The following is a 19284-nucleotide window of genomic DNA, read 5'->3' as shown; positions in this document are numbered from 1 at the left end:
TGTTATGTGCTGGCTCCTATACTGCAAACTGCAGCGGCTGGTTCTTTCCTCTCCTTGCTCACTCACCCCCCTTGGCCCCTCCCTCTCCATGGGTTATAATGGACACAGCAAATTCGACTTTATTTTGCTTCTCTGCAACAGATACGAAGGGGGGCTGGAGAAAGGAAGTAGGGAAGCAAGCAAGCTCTTTTGCCTAATAAAACCTATTACAGAGTTTCTAATAATCACCTCTATTATAGTTGATTTCTAGATTTTCGCAAAGTTGTTAGAAATGACAGTTACGCTTTAAACTAATCATTAACAACTAGTGCCAGGCAGCAGCTACAAGGCAAATAAAATCATTGGAAGAATCAAAGAGTCATAGAGTCTCCTGACAAGAATACACTTTTGCCTTTTATACAAAGTACTAGTCAGACCACACATGCATATTGTGTACAATTTTGGACAACAAGGAAATGGCAGAATTTGGGCATGTGCAGAAGAGAGCAACCAAGGCAACTAAAGGGGTTTTCCCAACTGGTAAAGTTATCTGGTGGATAGATGATAACTATCTGATTCCGGATAACTATTCTGACTGTTGTGGCGCCCTGTAATCTTGATAATGGGGACAAGGTCTTCTTTTAGAATGGAGTGGCAGATCACACATGCATGCCACCACTCCATTAATTTACTTTGGGGTCTATGGAAACAGCGAATGCTGTATGTCTGGCAGCTCCCATAGAAAATGGAGAGCCATACTCTCCATTGTGTTACCTGTCAGGCTTGTGTGACTGCTATTCATTGCACATTGGCAACAACGGCCATGATTAATACACAACTTACGTTGTGTGAACATGGCCTTATACATGAATGGACAATACTTTGATCTTTGAAATAATCTTTTTACATCTAGTCTAGACGAACTAGATGTCTAAACGAAGGCATCTCCTTCATGATATACATAGAAGATCCTCCACTGTAAGAGCAGTGAAAGTATGGAACTCTCTGACACATGACGTTGTGGTAAAGTCCTGAAATAATACACACCATGCATGTGAACAGCCAGTGTTATTTTCACCTTTAACAAGTGTGCTTTATATACTCCCATTTTATTTCTCTAAGAGGAAGATATTTTTATGGAGTCCCTCCATGTTGTACAGATATTTTTCATTCTCTATGTTTTAGGGGTGGGACCAGAGCTGAGCTGTCTGCCATCAGTACACATAAATCTCTTACCAATCACTCTACAGAACATAGCCTTCTCTGCTATAACGTTACATAGTGCGTCAGAAAGTGCTCCAGACTGAACAGGTTGGCGCTGTGCTAAGCTGAAATTTACACAGTACAGTTCTGGATGGCATAGAGAGGAGGGGTTACTGATGCACTGTTTGCAAGGTGCTACATGGTGTGAGCAGAAATGAAAGAAACAGCAGCAGCAAGATCAAAGCAAGGTAATGCTAAGTTGCTGCTGTTATTGCTGCTGCTAAAGAGCTAAAGGGAGGGGAAAAGGGGGGATTGTCTGGTCTTCAAGAACTCTACACCTAAGATCCATTTGTAAATCGAAGCGTTTTTTCACATGACAAAACTAAAACCCGAACTTTCTGTTACACTAGAAGTGGCAAATATTTAGCCTATGTTCCCACTTTGTAAGACACCGGCCGGTGTCTGAGAAGATCATCGCGGCTGGTACTGCTGAATTCGGATGCGGTCAAAATGGAGCATGTAGCCCAAGCCACATTCTCCATTGTGTGGACTGACATGTCAGTTTCTTGCGGCCCTGCTAGGGATCCTGGCTGGAGTGTATACCATGTGTAGGTGCAGCACTATGTAAGTACCATAGAAATCACGGCTATTGTTACAACGGCCGTAATTACTATGGTACTTACGTAGTGTGGATGGCCTTAGAATGGAAATCCCATAAAAAATATTGGTTTGCTTAATAAATATGTTGGTTATGGTGGGTTTTAAAGGATATGCTCACAATTTCAAACACAACTGCAGACACAAAATGGCAAGTGTGTCAAGTTTCTGGCATTTTTGTGTCGCACACCATTAGTAAATGAGGCAGAATTAGTAAAACAGGAGGGGAAATAGACAAAAATCAAATGGAGGTAAATTGTTTAAAACAGTTTATTTTAAATTCTATGTGATATATTCAGAAAGTGTGACAACTGTCCTCGAACTCACAGCCCATCAAGCAAATGGATTGAGGCCATAAAGTCTAACTTGTTCTTTTATTAAATATTCATATGTGCTAGCAATGCCAAGAGCAAAGAAAACATTTTTAATGGTCCCCAATCATATTTCTGGGAAAGACAACAACCCTAAACTTATAGACACACATCATCACTTTCAACCAGACTTTCTATATAATCTGGACGTTGCAAGGATGAGCACAGAGTTTAAATAACAAATATTAAACATAGAAAAACTATTGGGGCATATGGAATACATTCATGCTGCTGTTAAATCACCAGAGATCTCTGAACATTTTAAACGTACAGTAAGAGCCTTCTTAGGCATTATAAAACTGACTGTAGCATGTTCTTTTTATGAACAAAAAAAAACCCAAATAGTGCTTATTATAGTATCACTTAACAAAACATAAATTACTGTTGCTATATTTTTTTCTTTCAACAGAAGTTCTTTTTCAGAAAGTTTTACAAAAACAGTATTCATGCTTATTTTTATTAAGTCTTGTTTGGCCAAATCAAATATTTTATCCCATTGCAGAAATCATATTACTTAAAATCTCTTATGTCCAAATCCCACACAGTAAATGAAGGGTTTAAAGTATGAGAAATAGCAACCTGCAATGAATGTAAATAAACTAAAATGACAGTGTAAAAGGTTTCAGCACCAGTGAATGCCCATTTTCTAACCCTGTTTTGAGTTTTTCACTTGTAATTATGAAACATCATGCATATTAGGCTTTAATTTAATGTGTTCCTGTACTTTCAGATGACTGCACACAATAGGCTGCATGTGAGGGTAAATGAGGAGTAGCACTCCTCAGCAGAGCTTCTCTCTCGTTGCACCCCCAGCTTTCCTTCTTTCCTCTCCTCATAAACATCTATGGGAAGCATATAACCTAATCCTTCAGGAAGATTTAGTAATGAACTCAGAATGAACCACTGCCAAAGGATAAAGGGGCTATGTGAAGTGGTTCATAAGTGGAGAAGAAGGCATTTTTTCTAATAGAATGCATTACAAAGATCATTTTTTCACTTGTACTTATACAAAGTAACCACCAAGTTCAATTAACAGAAACCCATGTTGATCCAGAGGAAGGCAAAAACACTTATGAGGCAATTATTGATTTATGCAAGTTTGTATAAACTGTTAAAAGTGCAATACATATTCCAGTGTCTAAGCTATACTGTATGTATAAACATAATCAAAAACCATGCTGAATTTACCACATTTAGACTAGATTTAAATTGTAGATCTTTATGTATTTAGTTTTAATACAAAGGCAGTAGTTGTTACAAAAAATACTGTAGGTTACAGGGGTATTCTTCTCAAACATAGCTTTTCATATGTTGCTGCCCATGGTGAGACATACAATTCATTCCATACTTGTTATTTTCTATTCAATCTCTTTCCCCCAGTTTTCAGCATGCTGCTTTCTGCCAACGACACAAAGAATTGTGTGTACACTGTTCAGTCCGTCTCTGCTCTTAACAACCTCCTCCCTCTCCCTCCCGAGACTGTCTTGAAAGGGAGGGGGGAGGAGGGGGTTGAAAGCAGAAACGGAGAGAAAAAGTCACACAGCTGTCTGTGAATGGATGTCTGGCTATGGTAAACCCTTGTCATGTTGCAATACTCACAACCGAGTTAGACTTTGACACAAAAGGGGCCACTATGGTATTTCGCTATGTTCCAATACTCACAACCAAGTGGTACTTAAAGGGGTTGGTCACTTTATAGTAAAATTGCTCAGTGTACAGTATTAGTATGTGTACTCACTGTATATACTGACAGCAGCTCCCTGTGTACCTCATAGAGCTAATATCAGACTCCCCTTATCTAGGCTGTGCTGCCCTACTCTGTAGTGTTTTGGTCCATAAGATTGCTTACATGAAGGAGCATGTGACCAGGCCCCGCCCCCCAGTGTCCACCACTGAGCCTGTATATGTCTATGGAGGACACAGTGGACAGGGCATGGTCACATGCTCCTCCATGTCGGCCATTTTATGGACTGAAACAAAACAGAGCAGGGCAGCCCAGCCTGGTGAAGGGGAGTCTGATTTTAGCTCTATGAGGTACAGAGGGAGCTCCTGTCAGTATATACAGTGAGTACACTTACTAATACTTTGTACTGACCTATTTTACTATAAAGTGGCCAACCCCTTTAAGGGGCTACGTATCAGGGTGGTTTGGTGATTTCCCCACTGAGATGTACCCCCTGGCAACAGGTTTTCCCTGGAAGGATATCTGGCTATTCCCATGTTTTGAAACCCACAACCGAGGCTCCACAGACCCCTTTTTTTTTGCATGTTTAGTAGAAAGCAGCAGCTAAATAATAAGTATGGAATGTATTGTTGGTCCCCCCCCCCCATGGACAGCAACATATGCTATCTTTTAGTGAATTACCCTCTAAATATGCAAAATTACCAACGAAACGGCTGGAAAAAGTAAACTGCACTTCCTGATAGTAGAAAATATATATGCAATCTTTATTAATTATTCACATATATGCAAGGGACAAACATTTAAAACCATTAAAAAACATACAAAAATACTGTTCACCGGTTCCAATCCAACACGGCAAAAACTGACCTATCATGAGCAAAATGCAGGGAGCAGCAGCACAAGTTAAAGAAAACATATATGATCCAAATGAAATACAACTCAAACTATAAGTACCAATACCCCAATATCCGAAGGAAAAATAAGGTGTTAAATACAAATGACCAAAAGATACAAAGTACAAGGTATAAAGTGATGGCTGCCACCCCAGATACGGTCAGACCAGAACACCCCACGCGTTCCGTCAAGGGTGAGAAAGTCCTGGTGAGGGAACGCGTGGGGTATTCTGGTCTGACCGTATCTGGGGTGGCAGCCATCACTTTATACCTTGTATGAGTACTTTGTATCATTTGGTCATTCGTATTTAACACCTTATTTTTCCTTCGGATATTGGGGTATTGGTACTTATGGTTTGAGTTGTATTTCTTTTGGATCATATATGTTTTCTTTCACTTGTGCTGCTGCTCCCTGCATTTTGCTCATGAAAGGTCAGTTTTTGCCGTGTTGGATTGGAACCGGTGAACAGTATTTTTGTATGTTTTTTAATGGTTTTAAATGTTTGTCCCTTGCATATTTGTGAATAATTAATAAAGATTGCATATAATTTTTCTACTATCAGGAGGTGCAGTTTACTTTTTCCAGCCGTTTCGTTGGTAATTTTGCATGTTGTTTAGGCTGTGGAAACTAGCACTCCTCCTACTATTGTTTGTTGTGCCAGCCTAGTTTGTGTACATTACCCTCTAAATATAACACTGCCCATTCAATTAATTTATGGCCTTGGCAAAAAAAGGTAAAATATGATACTTTGTGTTACAACAGTTAAATCATGGTCAGTGGTATATGTAACTCACATACCTTCAGAAAGAGGATCAAGTGTGTGTATCATTAGCTGGAATATGCTATTCCTCATGAGACTGTTATGCAGTGATGCTGAGCTGCCACCCCGTTGTAATCTCGGTTTTGTCTGTACAAACAATTTTAAAAAAAGAAATAGGATTACTTTTTCAATCAGTGTCAGACATTTCTAACCTCTGCACTTCACCATAAACCTCTATTTGCAGTATTGATTTCCATTACCAATTCCGCAAATTTTATGTCTAGGTCTAAAATGTTATGTCTAGGTCTACAGAGGCAGCGCATAAGTAATTGCCATTACTGTCATAATGTTCCTCACCTGATTGGTGTGCAGACGCTCGTGACACTGGAAGTTCAGGTAACTATGGATCAGAATGGGACTTGTGCACAGAATCAACCCAGAGTGGTCATATGTACAATTACCAAAGCTATCAACAGCAGGAGCGACTGCACGCTGATCAGGTGAGGGAACATTATGATGGGTCCCCTTTAATGTATGTTTTGCGCATTGTGATAGCCTTACATGAAGAACGCATCCTAAAGGGGTATTCTAATCTCAACAAACATAGCTAAACTTGTACGGTTTGCCAAGTAAAATATTTTTGCAATTACAATTATTTTGCAAACTTGTCTCCTTATCCTGATATGCTGCTTTTCTTCTCCCATTGCTAAGAGCTTGTTGTCTAGGTTACCGACCACCACTCTGCTCTAAAAACAGTGGTCTGGCTGATGTATATATAGCTATAGTGTAGATGTATAGGGATATAGGCCCAGATTTATCAAAGGGTGTAAAATATACACTGGTTTAAATTGCCCAAGCAACCAAATCTGGGCCATACTGTAAAATATATATAAATATTTATACTATATCTATGTATACAACCACCAGACCAGTTTAAAAAGCAGAGTGATGGTTGGCAAACTAGACAATGAGCAGTCAACAATGGGAGGGAAAGAGCAGCATATCAGGAGCAGACAAGTTTGCTAAATGAAATATTTAACTTGACGAGCCCTACAGGTTTAACTATATTAGTTGAGAATACCCCTTTAATGCTATCTGGAATCCATGTTTATGATATGGATTTTTTCAAAATTTATCAGAAACAATGTGAACAGAAAAGTCTGCCACAAAAATATTCATTGAGCAATCTATTTCTGGTTTAATTGAATTTACACATGTATTTAAATAAATTTTAGTACTTTCATTACCCATGGGGGACTCGTTGCAGCAATCTTTATATCGCTCACATAATGCTTTGGAATGCATAATTCTGTACTATTAGGTCTGGGTCTGGTATTGGAACATCCTAAGGGCATTTTTTATAACCTTTACACAAAATGCATATTTATTTTATGTACTGAACCACTTTTGTATATGATATGAAGAAGACCAAATCCAACGTATTCATTTTAGAATAACATTAATGCCAGGTGCAATAATAGGCCAGACGACCTGTAGGCATATGTAATTTGAGATACTAACCTTATTAGGGGATGTTATGGTCTCAGTCCAAGTCTGCATGAAAGGAAAAACAAACATATGATTATTTATCACTGTGTATTGTTTTTAAATAATAATGGAACAACATTTTTGCTAATTTTGAGCATACAGTTTCCACCTTTTGAATAAGCTGTTAACCCCTCCATGACTGAAGGTCATTGATGCACGGATGTCCAGGTCACACTCAAGCAGTGTTCTCCTCGCCTTCTGAGAGCCATAATGCTTTTTTTTTTTTTTACATATTTTTATTTGCAAAATGGGAAACTTTAAACTTTTATTGAGGGAGCCCTCCTGCCTGAGGGCAGACTCTATGAGAAGATCAATAATAAGACAGGGTGGGGGAAAGCCATGCTGGGGGGATCCCGATCAATCAGTGACAGGTACTTATCTTGTCACTGACTTGCAATGTTTAAAGGGTGAATGCGTTATCACAGCTGCCTGCCATTATGTACAACTCCAGGACCGGGGCAGATTAACTTTACCATAGGTCCCAGACTGTTGACCAAGCCTGGGCCCCCCCAACCCATTGTAACTATGGCAGCACTGGCACTAGTTCATTATACTGGATAGATATTGTCATGATGCAAAATTGCTGTAAAAAAGCAGCGATTTTTTGCAAATCATGGCAGAACTGTTACCAGGAGCAATTACACCACTCAAAGTGTAAGTCTTTTTGGGTGGCCATGGGCCCCCCAGGAGCTCAGGGCCCCGGGCTACCGCCTGAAACGGACCTGTTATAATCAGCTACTGCTCCAGGAACACTAATGTGTGCAGGGTTGCTCATACTAAAGAGGCCTTGCCCACGTTAAGCCTATATTCACACACTGTAATACAGCAACTGTATTTTACTACGCCCATTGTATCTGGCTGCAAACTATGGCTGCTCATTTATATGTTCCTGCGGATGACATTGCCATATCGGCGGCAGGAATATTATCTTTTTCCCATTTGGATTGGGGGCACCTTTGGGTGTGCCTGCAATATAATTACGCATTGAAAACAATATAAAGTATGGCCGCCAGCCGTACTTTTCAATGTATGCACAACTATTTTCTACGGCTGTTGTTTACCGAAATGCGGCCATAGAAAATAGACATGCTCATTATTTTCTATGGCCGTGTGTATACACTATGGCCGTTGTTGCATTGCAATGCAAACATATTAATTTGATTACCAATGGGCGTTCTTTTCACTGAAAAGAACGGCCATTGTTAATGAAATTAATATGTTGAGTGGACAAAGCCTAAACCCCATCACAGCAGGAACATTTATATACATTCTTACTGCACAGGGCATCGGCAGTAGGAATGTATATAAATATATTGCTAACATGAAGAAGTTCACCATATCTATTAATACATTAATATTGCGAACAAAGGCTTTAGATATGTCATGTAGACCTTTACAGCTTCTGTTGGCTTTCTCCTAGCACTTGGGTACAGGCCACTGACAATGTCCATAAGCTCTCAAGAGAAGGCAACTGGCTGGAGGAGGACATGGTGCTTGACAGAGTACTGTAGCCCTTTTATTCCAGTTACATTCTACACTCAGATCACAGCTTTCAACATTTCTCATATTTGGCATTCCATCAGGTTTTTACACATATATGTTGCCTTGATTGACCAAAAAAATATTAATGCACTGTGAATAGCTGGCAGATTCTGAAGATTGTTGCTAGTCATTTAAATGTCTACAAGTGTGGAAGGTGGAATCCCACAGTATACGTTGGCATATTTTTTGCTGGTGTCCAGCATATAACAATGACACTTCCTGAAACATGATGTGAATGGGGCCGAAAAGTAGTTATAGCCAAATAGTGTGTATATTATTAACTTTCATTATATATTTATTATTGTTTCAACAATACATTTCATAAAGATTTCTAACGTTTTACTGAAATGGAAAAACCATACTGCATTTACTTCACTGTGTACAAGTGTAACCCAGTAATGCACAGTGACTACAGGTCAGGAATCACAAACTTCACAGGTTTCCAAGGGGAGATCCCTCATGTGAAACGCACATGCCAGAGGATTTGACAGGCTCAAAAGGGCTCGTAAGAATAGCAATCCTCAAGGCCAATTAAGCTATTAGGATGTCCAAAAAAAGAACGGCTCTTTGTTTTCTTTATAGCTTATATAGTATATAACTATTCTTGGCGAATGCTAATGTTAGACTTCAAAGAATGATAAATCATTGCTAAAATTTATTTTAGCAAATAGGTGAAAAATACAAGCAAATCCTTGGTAGTACACCTGTTTAATTACTATTTTACAAGTGGAAATGTGAATGTTTAGCTTCATTAAATAACAAATCTGCTGTGGCTATACTGCACACCCAAATGGCCTTGGGTTTGTTGTGAAACTACAAGCCAGAATGTATTTCATTTGTCATGGTACCGAAGGGTAATTCGGAGAACAAAAAACTGCTTTTCAATCAATTTTTCACCAGAAAGTGATACAGATTTGTAAATGATTTCTATTTAGAAAATTCAAACCTTCTAGTACTTATCAGCTGCTGAATGCTCCACAGGAAGTGCTGTGTTTTTCCAAACAGACATGCTGCCACCTCTGTCCATGTCTAGAACTGTCCAAAGCAGGAGAAGTTTGTTATGGGTATTTACTCTTGCTCTGGACAGTTACTAGCATGGACAGAAGTGGCAGCAGTGAGCACCATGTCTTATTGGAAAGGCATACAGTGGCTTCATTTCACAGAAAAGCTTCATTTTTTTTAGATGGAAATAATGGAAATCTGTCTTGATCTGAATTTTTTTTTCACTCTGGTGTACCCCTTTATTGCTGGCTTCACAAAGACGCATTTTGGCTGTGTATATGCATATGTATTATGGCTACAACTCACAGGTTTTACCCACTCAACATTTTGAGAAACTTGCGGTGATAATTTTTTAATTTTTCACTTTTTTTTTTAACAACAAAAAACTACAGATAAAAAAAATTATAAAGCAAAGACTAATACAGTACTTTTCTTGCATTTTAAATTCAGCCCTAAGCTTGGCTGTTTAAACAGTTCATGAAAACATGATGCCAAAAAAGTGTGTGTTCTATTGGGTTTCCCAAATGGTTAAGGATTTAGTATCTTTGCATGCAACCTCTTGCAAAACATTTCAAAGAATGCTAACACTAAACTATAATTTCTTTGTATGTTTTCATAAATAGAACAAAAAAACTTCTCATACCTCTTTTAAACCTGCACTTTCGTTGTCTCCTTGTCGAACGTTCATTGCTACCCCTTCATGCTCTTGTGGACTTCTTGGCTCTTCTTGTAGCACAAGGATGTTTGGTTGTTCTCTCTGCTCCTGTGGAAGATACGAAAATTATATCTATAAACTGAAGAGGTTGCGGAAATGTCAGCAAAATCAGCCATTTTTGTGCCCAGTCATTTTTTATGCAAAATGTCTTAAAAAAAAAAAAAAAATCATTTTTTTTTTTTTTGTAGGAAAGGAACAGATTTTTTTTAAAGCTTGTAACACTAGGCAAAATAAAGCTGTATGTAAACATAGTGTAACAAACTAGACAACCCCAATTCCATTATTTTAACCAAAGGGGAGTCTTGTAGTTAGATTTATAGGGTTTTCCAGACCTTACAAAAAAGGGTCAGCTGGCAGGGAAGGGTAGAAAAAAAAACATTCACTCCCTCCTTTCCCTTCTATTTATGCACTGCTGCCACACTTCCTTACCATTGTGTCACTAAACAAGGTAAATAGAGATGCTTAAAACACTCCCATTGTTTAATTTATCAAGAAACTAAGTTTTTCAACCCATATTATTATCCACTATAATGTAGGGTCCATAATTAGATTCTAGAAAAATATACAAGGGGACCTGAAGAAACTGATGCTACACACTTTAAATATAAATTATCCCTGACCTGAGAGTCACACTAAAAGAAGTTATGAAGATTTTATTATTAGAATATCTGACATGGGTGGAACAGTAGTGATGATGGATATAAACATGTATTTTTCCAAATATAGTTTATGTTGACTATCTTTGAAAACTAAAGAAAGCTGGCCTCCAATTCTTCCATGATGTTTTATAGTGAATTGAAAGCTTCAAAGTATTGGAAAGTCTCTTTTTGAAAACACTTAAGGGGGCATTTATTAAAAATTAAAAATGCCCCCGCAGCTCCGGCGCTACGGAGATTTATGTAGAGGCGGATTGCCTCTACATAAATCCCGTGCGCGCCGGTGCGCACCGCCGAAAACCTACGCCAGCTGAGGACTGGAGTAGGTTTTCGGCGTATATTTGGGCGGACTTTCCGCCCACTACACGCCCCCTTTCCGCCCCCTTTCCGCCCCCCCTGGCGTACTCGGCGGAAAGTGCCGATTTGCGAATATTTTATTCGCAAATCGGCCATTTGCGTATAAAAAAATAAGCAAATTGGCACTTTCCGCCAAAAATCATCCGTACGCCGGATGATACATGTGGCCCTTAAAGTGAAGCTGAAACATGTTAAAAATCCCATAACAGAAATTATACATGCCCTTCCTAAGGTAGGTTCATTTGGGGCAACCAAGGGCCCCCATGAGCTGCAAAAAAATATAACAAATAAAACATGGCCACAGAACATGTAGTAAAATCTCTCTGTACAACCCCCCACCAAAACAACTGAAAATAAATTCCCCACTTGCCATGTGAAGAAAAAAACAAAAACAAGACATTTAAGTAGTGATTTAACCCTTAGGGGACACAGCCAGTTTTCATTTTTGCGCTTTTGTTTTTTCCTCCTCGTGTATATAAGGCCATAGCGCCTGCATTTTTCCACCTAGAGATCCAAATGAGCCCTTATTTTGTGCGCAACTAATTGTACTTTCCTATGACAGATGTAATTTTTGCCTAAAATGTGCCGGGAAACCAGAAAAAAATTATATGTGTGGTGAAATTGAAAAAAAAATGTTTTTTTTTTTAAATTTAGGGGAGGGGGGGGTTGTTTTTACTCCTTTCGCCCTAGGGTAAAACTGACTTGTTATATATGTTCCTTAAGTTGTTACGATTACAACAATATGCAACATGTATAACTTTTATTTGATGTGATGCCTGGTAAAAAATTAATACCTTTTAAAGGAAACCAATCACACTAAAATTGGGCATAAAGGTAAGGAAACGTGCTGGTACATCAGCCAGCACGCTTCCTAACCATCCCCCTGCCCCCCCCCCCGTCCCATGAACATTCAGCCCGCAAAGTTAGTTTAATTGTGTTCGCTGCGCAGTACAGCAGCGTCTTCTCAGGCTGCAGCTTAGTAAAGACGTCGGCGTGGTCGTTGTGCAATGCCGCCCCCCCCCCCGAGTGACGTCACCAGGCGCCGCTTTACAACACGCCCGGAGGGGCGTGATTACAGCGCAGGAGCCGGCCCAGGACCCAGTGACTACTTGACGAAGACCCCGCCCAACGTGACTACTCAAACAGCCGTCCCGCCCACCGTGACTACTTGTATGGTAATTTGCATAGAGCGCAGGACACAATTAAATTAACTTTGCGGGCTGAATGTTCATGGGACGGGGGGGACAGGGGGATGGTTAGGAAGCGTGCTGGCTGATGTACCAGCACGTTTCCTTCCCTTTATGCCCAATTTTAGTGTGATTGGTTCCCTTTAAAGAAAATATATGTTCCTTAAAATCGCTCTATTTCCAGGCTTATAGCACTTTTATCCTCTGGTCTATGGGGCTATATGAGGTGTCATTTTTTGCGCCATGATGTGATCTTTCTATCTGTACCTTGATTGCGCATATACGACTTTTTGATCGCTTTTTATTACAATTATTCTGGATTTGATACGACCAAAAATGCGCAATTTTGCACTTTGGGATTTTTTTGCGCTTACACCGTTTACTGTGTGAGATCAGGAATGTGATAATTTAATTGTTTTGGCTATTACGCACCCGGCGATAGCAAACATGTTTGTTTATTTATTTACTTTTATTTATAAAATGGGGAAAGGGGGGTGATTCAGACTTTTATTAGGGGAGGGGGCTTTGTGTTTTTAAAAATAAATTTTTCTTTTACTTTACACATATACTAGAAGCCCCCTGGGGGACTTCTAGTATATGCACTCTGATCTCTCATAGAGATCCATGCAGTATAGTTATACTGCATGAATCCATGAGATCAGTGTTCTATTGCTTTCGGCTGCTGCAGCCGATAGCAATAGAATGCCTCGGCGCAGACCCCGGCCCGGGATGGATGCGGGGATGGCCCCCCCGCAATCGCGCTGCGGGGGGGGGGGGGGGGGGCGATCCCCCCACTAGACCACCAGGGATGGAGATGAGCAAGTATATAGAAGCAGCTGTCAACTTTGACAGCTGCTTCTAAGTACTTAATTAGCTGGCACGGCGATCGGACCATGCCCGTTAATAGCCGTGATCCCGGGCTACATGAGGCACCCGGGATCACGGTGACCCCCCCTCTGAACTCCCATAGCGGCACCGGGACGTTCAGTAACGTCCTGGTGCAGCTATGGGTTAAATCAGAGGATTTGAAATATGATTTTCTTGTGTTATTCCTCCATGAATATGACCAAACACAAAACACATCTTCAGATCAAGCCTATAAGTAATATTTCTTTATTTGCTCATCTAAAATAAATTAAAGCGAAACTAGCAGTTGGTTAGCTGGAACGAGTGCCTAATGGCAAATACAGCCCGGTTGTAGACAAGGTGTGGTAGTGTGCTGCTCAGCCAACAACTGCACAGCAATACCATATTTAATTTGCCACAAACAGCAGCATTTTTGCAGCAAGCTGTCTTATAGTAAGATTCTCTTTGTTGCTTACTCCAACCAACCAGAGCTCAGCTTTCATTTTATGAGTGCTATGCGAGAAGTGAAAACTGATCTGTGATTCATCAAGACAACTTGAGAAATCCCCACATGTGTTATAAAGTAAGATAAGACTTAGCAGTAAATGTTTATTCTGTATTCTATCAGTGCCTGGGCTCTTGAATCCTCTGAGTTACTGTTTTATTAAGGACCCACAGGAATTACCTGCTTAGCCAGTCAGTGACTGCAGCTGTATCCCACCTCAGTAACAAATTGGCTCAGAGGGCATTTCCGAGAGGGGCTGTGACATCACAGGATAGGGAGTCTGGGGGGACCATGAGCGGTAACAATGCGCTACGGGGGCACAGGGACAGGTGGGTAGGACTGCTGTATTATGTTCCCACCTCCCCATGCACCTCCTAGATTTTTCACACATAAGCTACTGCAGACATAGAACACTGAAGAAAAACACACCCTCTCGTCCCAGAGAGAAAACACCACACTGAGGACAGAGGTTACTGCTACACTACTTATGGCTTCTCCTCCTCCTTCCCTATATTACACAGGATATCTTCATATTACACTGCTGCTCTTATACAATCATCCAGCACTCAGGAAGAGAACACAGATCTTCCTCAAAACAATGGACTCTTCTAGCTCAGACACAAATTGCTAAAAGAAAGTGCTTTATTACTCATATATGGAGGAAATGCTTCACCCTTTCTAACTAAATGTATCTGAGATATATTATACTAGGCTATACTAGACTTAGGCTAAGTTCCCACAACATTTTTTCTTCTCCGTTTATAATTTTTAAAATGACGTCCGTTATTTTGAGGATTGGCTGCCCATCAGTGCAATAACAGCTGCTGGTACATTATTCTAGTTAGGTGGACTAATTGCCCTTTGGGTGTCTCTTTAATTGAAAAGTCCATTGAGTGTTAAAAACAGAGAAAAAACTGTGAAAAAAGAAAAACTGTGTGTGAACAACTAAAAAAATAACATTAGCTGATTGCAAAAAATGTCCGAAAATAATTGACATGATCATCGTCATTTTATACACTGTGTGCATTGGATGTCCGTCATCCCATTGAATTCAATGCATTGCATTGCAGTCAGTTAAATTGCGGCAATAACAGACAGTAAGTCTTTTTTGAAATAGAAAAAGCAGACACCTATATTAATAAAAGCATTAACTATATTAATGATTAACATGATTAACATTTTTAAAATTATATAAAAGTTTAGTAATGAGATTTTGAAAGATTATTTTAAAGATGGAGTTGGAACATTTTTTCTGACTCTGACCAAAGCTAGTTCCGACTCTACAGCCCTGGGGGCAGACAGGAGGACTTGTTCATCACTGGATTGTTTGCTTGGATCTTTACTTCTATTATTTGATGGCTGCTCATTCCCTATAGGGAGATGTTTGGCCAATGAACAAGAGTTTTTTAGTTGGTCATAACAATTCAATCATCTGTCAATCACGGGTTTGCTTGTTTTTTTGGCTGATTGCTGGGCATTATAGGTTATGCTCTGATTTGCCTCTATTTTTCTTAGAAAAAAATGTATAGTATGGTACCGTGTTAGCCAGAAAAATCCATATTGTGTTAAATATTTGTGATCAAAGTATTTTAGGAGTGATACCTTTATTGGCCAACAAAAAATTGTTAGAGCTCTGAGCTTTCGGCATTTAAAAGATCCCTTAGTCAGACAAGTTCACAAATGAATGACTTACAGAAACAGCAAAACATTTTAGGGATGTTACAAACAAGAAAGGAGAGACATCTGTTCCAGAGGGACAACAGACTAAAAGAGATGTTTCCAGAATTACCTCTTCTTTCATTCAAACAACCCCTGAATTTAAGAACCCTCCTTGCCAGAGACTGGCACCTTCCCTTGTAACAACAGAAGATGTAGCACATCTCCCCACATATTGCAATCAAACACAATCCGCATCCCCAATACACAGCGGGACTATACAATCACTGATGCTTTTTCATGTACACCCTACAATGTGGTCTATATGATAAAGTGTACACGATGCCCCACAGGGATTTACATTGGTTAAACAAAACAGAAATTACAAACTAGAATGAACTTACATAAACATACAATTAAAAGAAGTCTCAACACCCCTGTAGGCCAACATTTTTCTGGACTGGACCATAGAATAACAGATTTAAAGGTTATGGTCCTCAAAGGTCACTTCCAGAGTGACAGAGAGAAGAAAGTGTGGAAATTCAAATTGATAAAAACATTCCAGCCATTAACACAGGGGCTAAACCTGGCACCTGGATTTATGACCCACTACATGGACACACTCCACAGATAAGACTGAACTGACCAAGAATCTTGGACTTCTAAATAAGCTTTAATTTATAAGTCCTATTTATTGCCCTGGCTTATCTATGTGACGTATATCCCTAAAATGTTGTCCTGTTTAAGTAAATCATTCATTTGTGAATTTGTCTGACGATTGTCTGACAATTTGTGACAAAACCACCATGTATGAGGGCCCAATCAATAATGTAAAGATTGGCGCTCGTTTACTGAGCCTATTACACAGCTCAATGATTGATTAGCAAGGGCTGCATGGACATCGACAGCTTAGAGACTAGTGATGAGCGAATACTATTTGATCGAATAGTACGTTATTCAAGCTATTCGAATGCATTCAAATATTCGAACGCCAACACAGTAAAAATTTGATGCAGGGGGGAGGGATAGGTACAAGGAATAGGCAAGACTTTAAAAAAAACCTCTAACTGTGATTGGCTGGCTAAACTATGTCACCTCCTGAATATAACAATAGTGATTTTAGATTCGTGTCAGTTGCTGGTTGGAGCTAGAGAGGGACAGGCTGTTCACCAGGGAGAGAAAGCTTTTAGGTGAAGTTAGGTAGGAAGGCACCCCCAAAAGCGCTTGTTAAGGATAAAAGTATATTAGAAGCTACTACTGATTTGCGCAGTCTGCGTCCTACAAAGAAGTTGACCAGTTCTTTAATTTTATTGTGTTAAAAAAAAAACAATTATATAACCGGTATACGGCTGTATACTGTGAGTGTGGGATAATAGCTGATATCTTGCTACTACTGATTTGCGCAGTCTGTGTCCTGTAAAGGGTTTACCAGCCCTTTAATTATTTTAAAAAACAATTATATATCCGGTATACGGCTGTATACTGTGATTGCGGGATAATACCTGTTATCTTGCTACTACTGATTTGTAGTTATTACACATTTTACACTGCACCTAACCTGACACATACGCAAGTGCGTACTGCTAGACCAAAACGTACGCTTTTACTTTAAGTTCATAATTTGTTCAGCGTGCACTTGGGAAAATTGGGATGTTCGCACATCACTAGTGTTAGATGCACCCAGGCATGCTTCCCCTGGTGTCCCATATGCATTCCAGACTTGTCGGCATCATTTCCTGAGGTCTCATTGTGCACTTGGTGACCTCCTAGTGGTCGAATATTGATTTCCAGGTCTCAAGAATTTTTCTCCAATAGACTATAATGGGATTCGATATTTGTTCGAATATACGAATATTGGGAGCTATTCGAATTGAATTTCGAATTATCGAATATTTCACTATTCGCTTATCTCTATTAGCGACCACTATAATGCTACCGCTGCGACCACGGGAAGCAAGCAGAGGTCAGGAGAAGACCAAGACCAACACCAAGAGCATGGAGATGTAGTGTATAACAGTTTACTCAATTGTTAGCCATTGGACAAACATTTATATCACATGCAGCGATGCGCAACGGCGGCTGATGATTTTAGCTACTGTTAACAGCTGAGCGTTATCTCTATTACACAGAGAGATAATTTGCCTAATCGGCTTGATTCAGCCGATTGTCGTTCCATGTAATAAGGCCCTTACAAAGAATGATTATTGTCTTGCTCCGTAGAATAATCTCATCTTTCTTACTGAAACTAGCCACATGCACTCCCCCTGCCATACAATCACATGGGTAGGGAGGAATAGGGGACTTCGGGCAAGTTATCCTGTAACTAGCTTAGAAAAAATTTCAGACCTGGAAAATGTAATGTCCCAGTAGTCTGAAATGTTTTCCATCATGGCCATTAATTAAACAAATAAACAAAGGCAACATTAAATGTTGACAACAAGAATTCTACAGAGGTCTTCGTAAATGCTGACCTCTTCATTTTGGCACTGCTGTGCATGCAACATACAGTAATGACTTGTTCAAACATGCACACAATACATTACAAATGTAAGCACGTCTGCTGATTTTGAGCGAATGGAAACATCAAGCTGTAGCCTAAAATAACTATGACTTATCACATTTATAAATAGCTCTCAAAAGTGTTTGTGTGCTTCAAGAGGAGTTCTGTACATTTGCCATTTTCTGACATGTCTATGAGCTATTTCAGAAATTGACAACGGCGGGAAATAACAGGACACCCAGAAATACTAGGAACTAATAATTTTGCTGAGGTTTTTTTTTTTTTTTAATTTCAGGATGCTGTACATCCCAATCCCTCCTAACAGGAGATGTTCCTGATGATTGGAGAATGGACAATATTATATCCATCCACAAGAAGGGGAGTAGAGAAGAGCCCAGTAACTACAGGCCAGTTAGCTTAAAGTGTCACTGTCGTGAAATTTTTTTTTGCAGAAATCAATAGTCCAGGCGATTTTAAGAAACTTTGTAATTGGGTTTATTATCCGAAAAATGCATTTTTATCATGAAAAAGCAGTTTGAAGCTCTCCCCCCTGTCTTCATTGTTCTCCTATGGAGAGAGCTAAAGAAAAGACCAAAACAGGACAACAAAGAGTTAATCTACAAATCCCTCACCCGTTATCTGTTCTGACCATCACTAGTGACCTGTCTGAGCTCGGATTACAGCTGTCACCCAGCTCCGTGCCTGTAATCCTCTGTTATCTGCTTTCTGCTGCCGGCTAACTCCCTCCTTCCTCCTCCCCCCTCCCCTCTCCCTAGAACAGACAGGGTACGTCTCCTGCAACAAGTCACAATTTTCAGATTTTTCAGAGTGGATGAAAAAGAGGAAGGAGGGGGGGACCTGGGAAAAGGCTTTTTACATGCAGATAATGGCAGATTTGGCTAATAAACCCAATTACAAAGTTTCTTAAAATCGCCTGGACTATTGATTTCTGCAAAAAAAAAAAATACGACAGTGACTCTTTAAAATCTGTAGTAATAAAAACAATGGATACTTTAAAAATCTACAATTTGATGGATCCAAATTAGCATGGCTTCACTGTGGGCAAATTATGTCAGGCGATTTCTTTACATCTGTCATAAAAGTGCTGGATGAAGGTGGTGCCGTAGATATCGCCTATCTGGACTTAGGGTGCATTTACACAGAGAGATTTATCTGACAGATTTTTGAAGCCAAAGCCAGGAACAGACTATACACAGAGAAC

General features: G+C 39.7%; 1 protein-coding gene across 9 annotated transcripts in view; it reads right to left on the bottom strand.

The window, feature by feature from the left end:
- The window catches only part of SLC24A2 (solute carrier family 24 member 2), a 142271-nt gene that overhangs the window by 49033 nt on the left and 73954 nt on the right, over positions 1 to 19284 (bottom strand). For all 9 annotated transcript variants that reach the window (XM_069962036.1, XM_069962037.1, XM_069962042.1 and 6 more), the window contains exons 3-5: positions 10284 to 10403; positions 7070 to 7102; positions 5587 to 5695 (exon numbers count right to left, since the gene is read on the bottom strand). In XM_069962036.1, coding sequence (XP_069818137.1) covers positions 5587 to 5695; positions 7070 to 7102; positions 10284 to 10403 — 262 coding nt within the window. The remainder of the gene's footprint in view (positions 1 to 5586; positions 5696 to 7069; positions 7103 to 10283; positions 10404 to 19284) is intronic.

The sequence above is a fragment of the Dendropsophus ebraccatus genome, chromosome 3 (genome assembly GCF_027789765.1).
Source record: "Dendropsophus ebraccatus isolate aDenEbr1 chromosome 3, aDenEbr1.pat, whole genome shotgun sequence".
Taxonomy (NCBI): domain Eukaryota; kingdom Metazoa; phylum Chordata; class Amphibia; order Anura; family Hylidae; genus Dendropsophus; species Dendropsophus ebraccatus.
The sequence above is the reverse complement of the archived record's forward strand: the minus strand, read 5'-3'. Positions and strand labels throughout refer to the sequence as shown.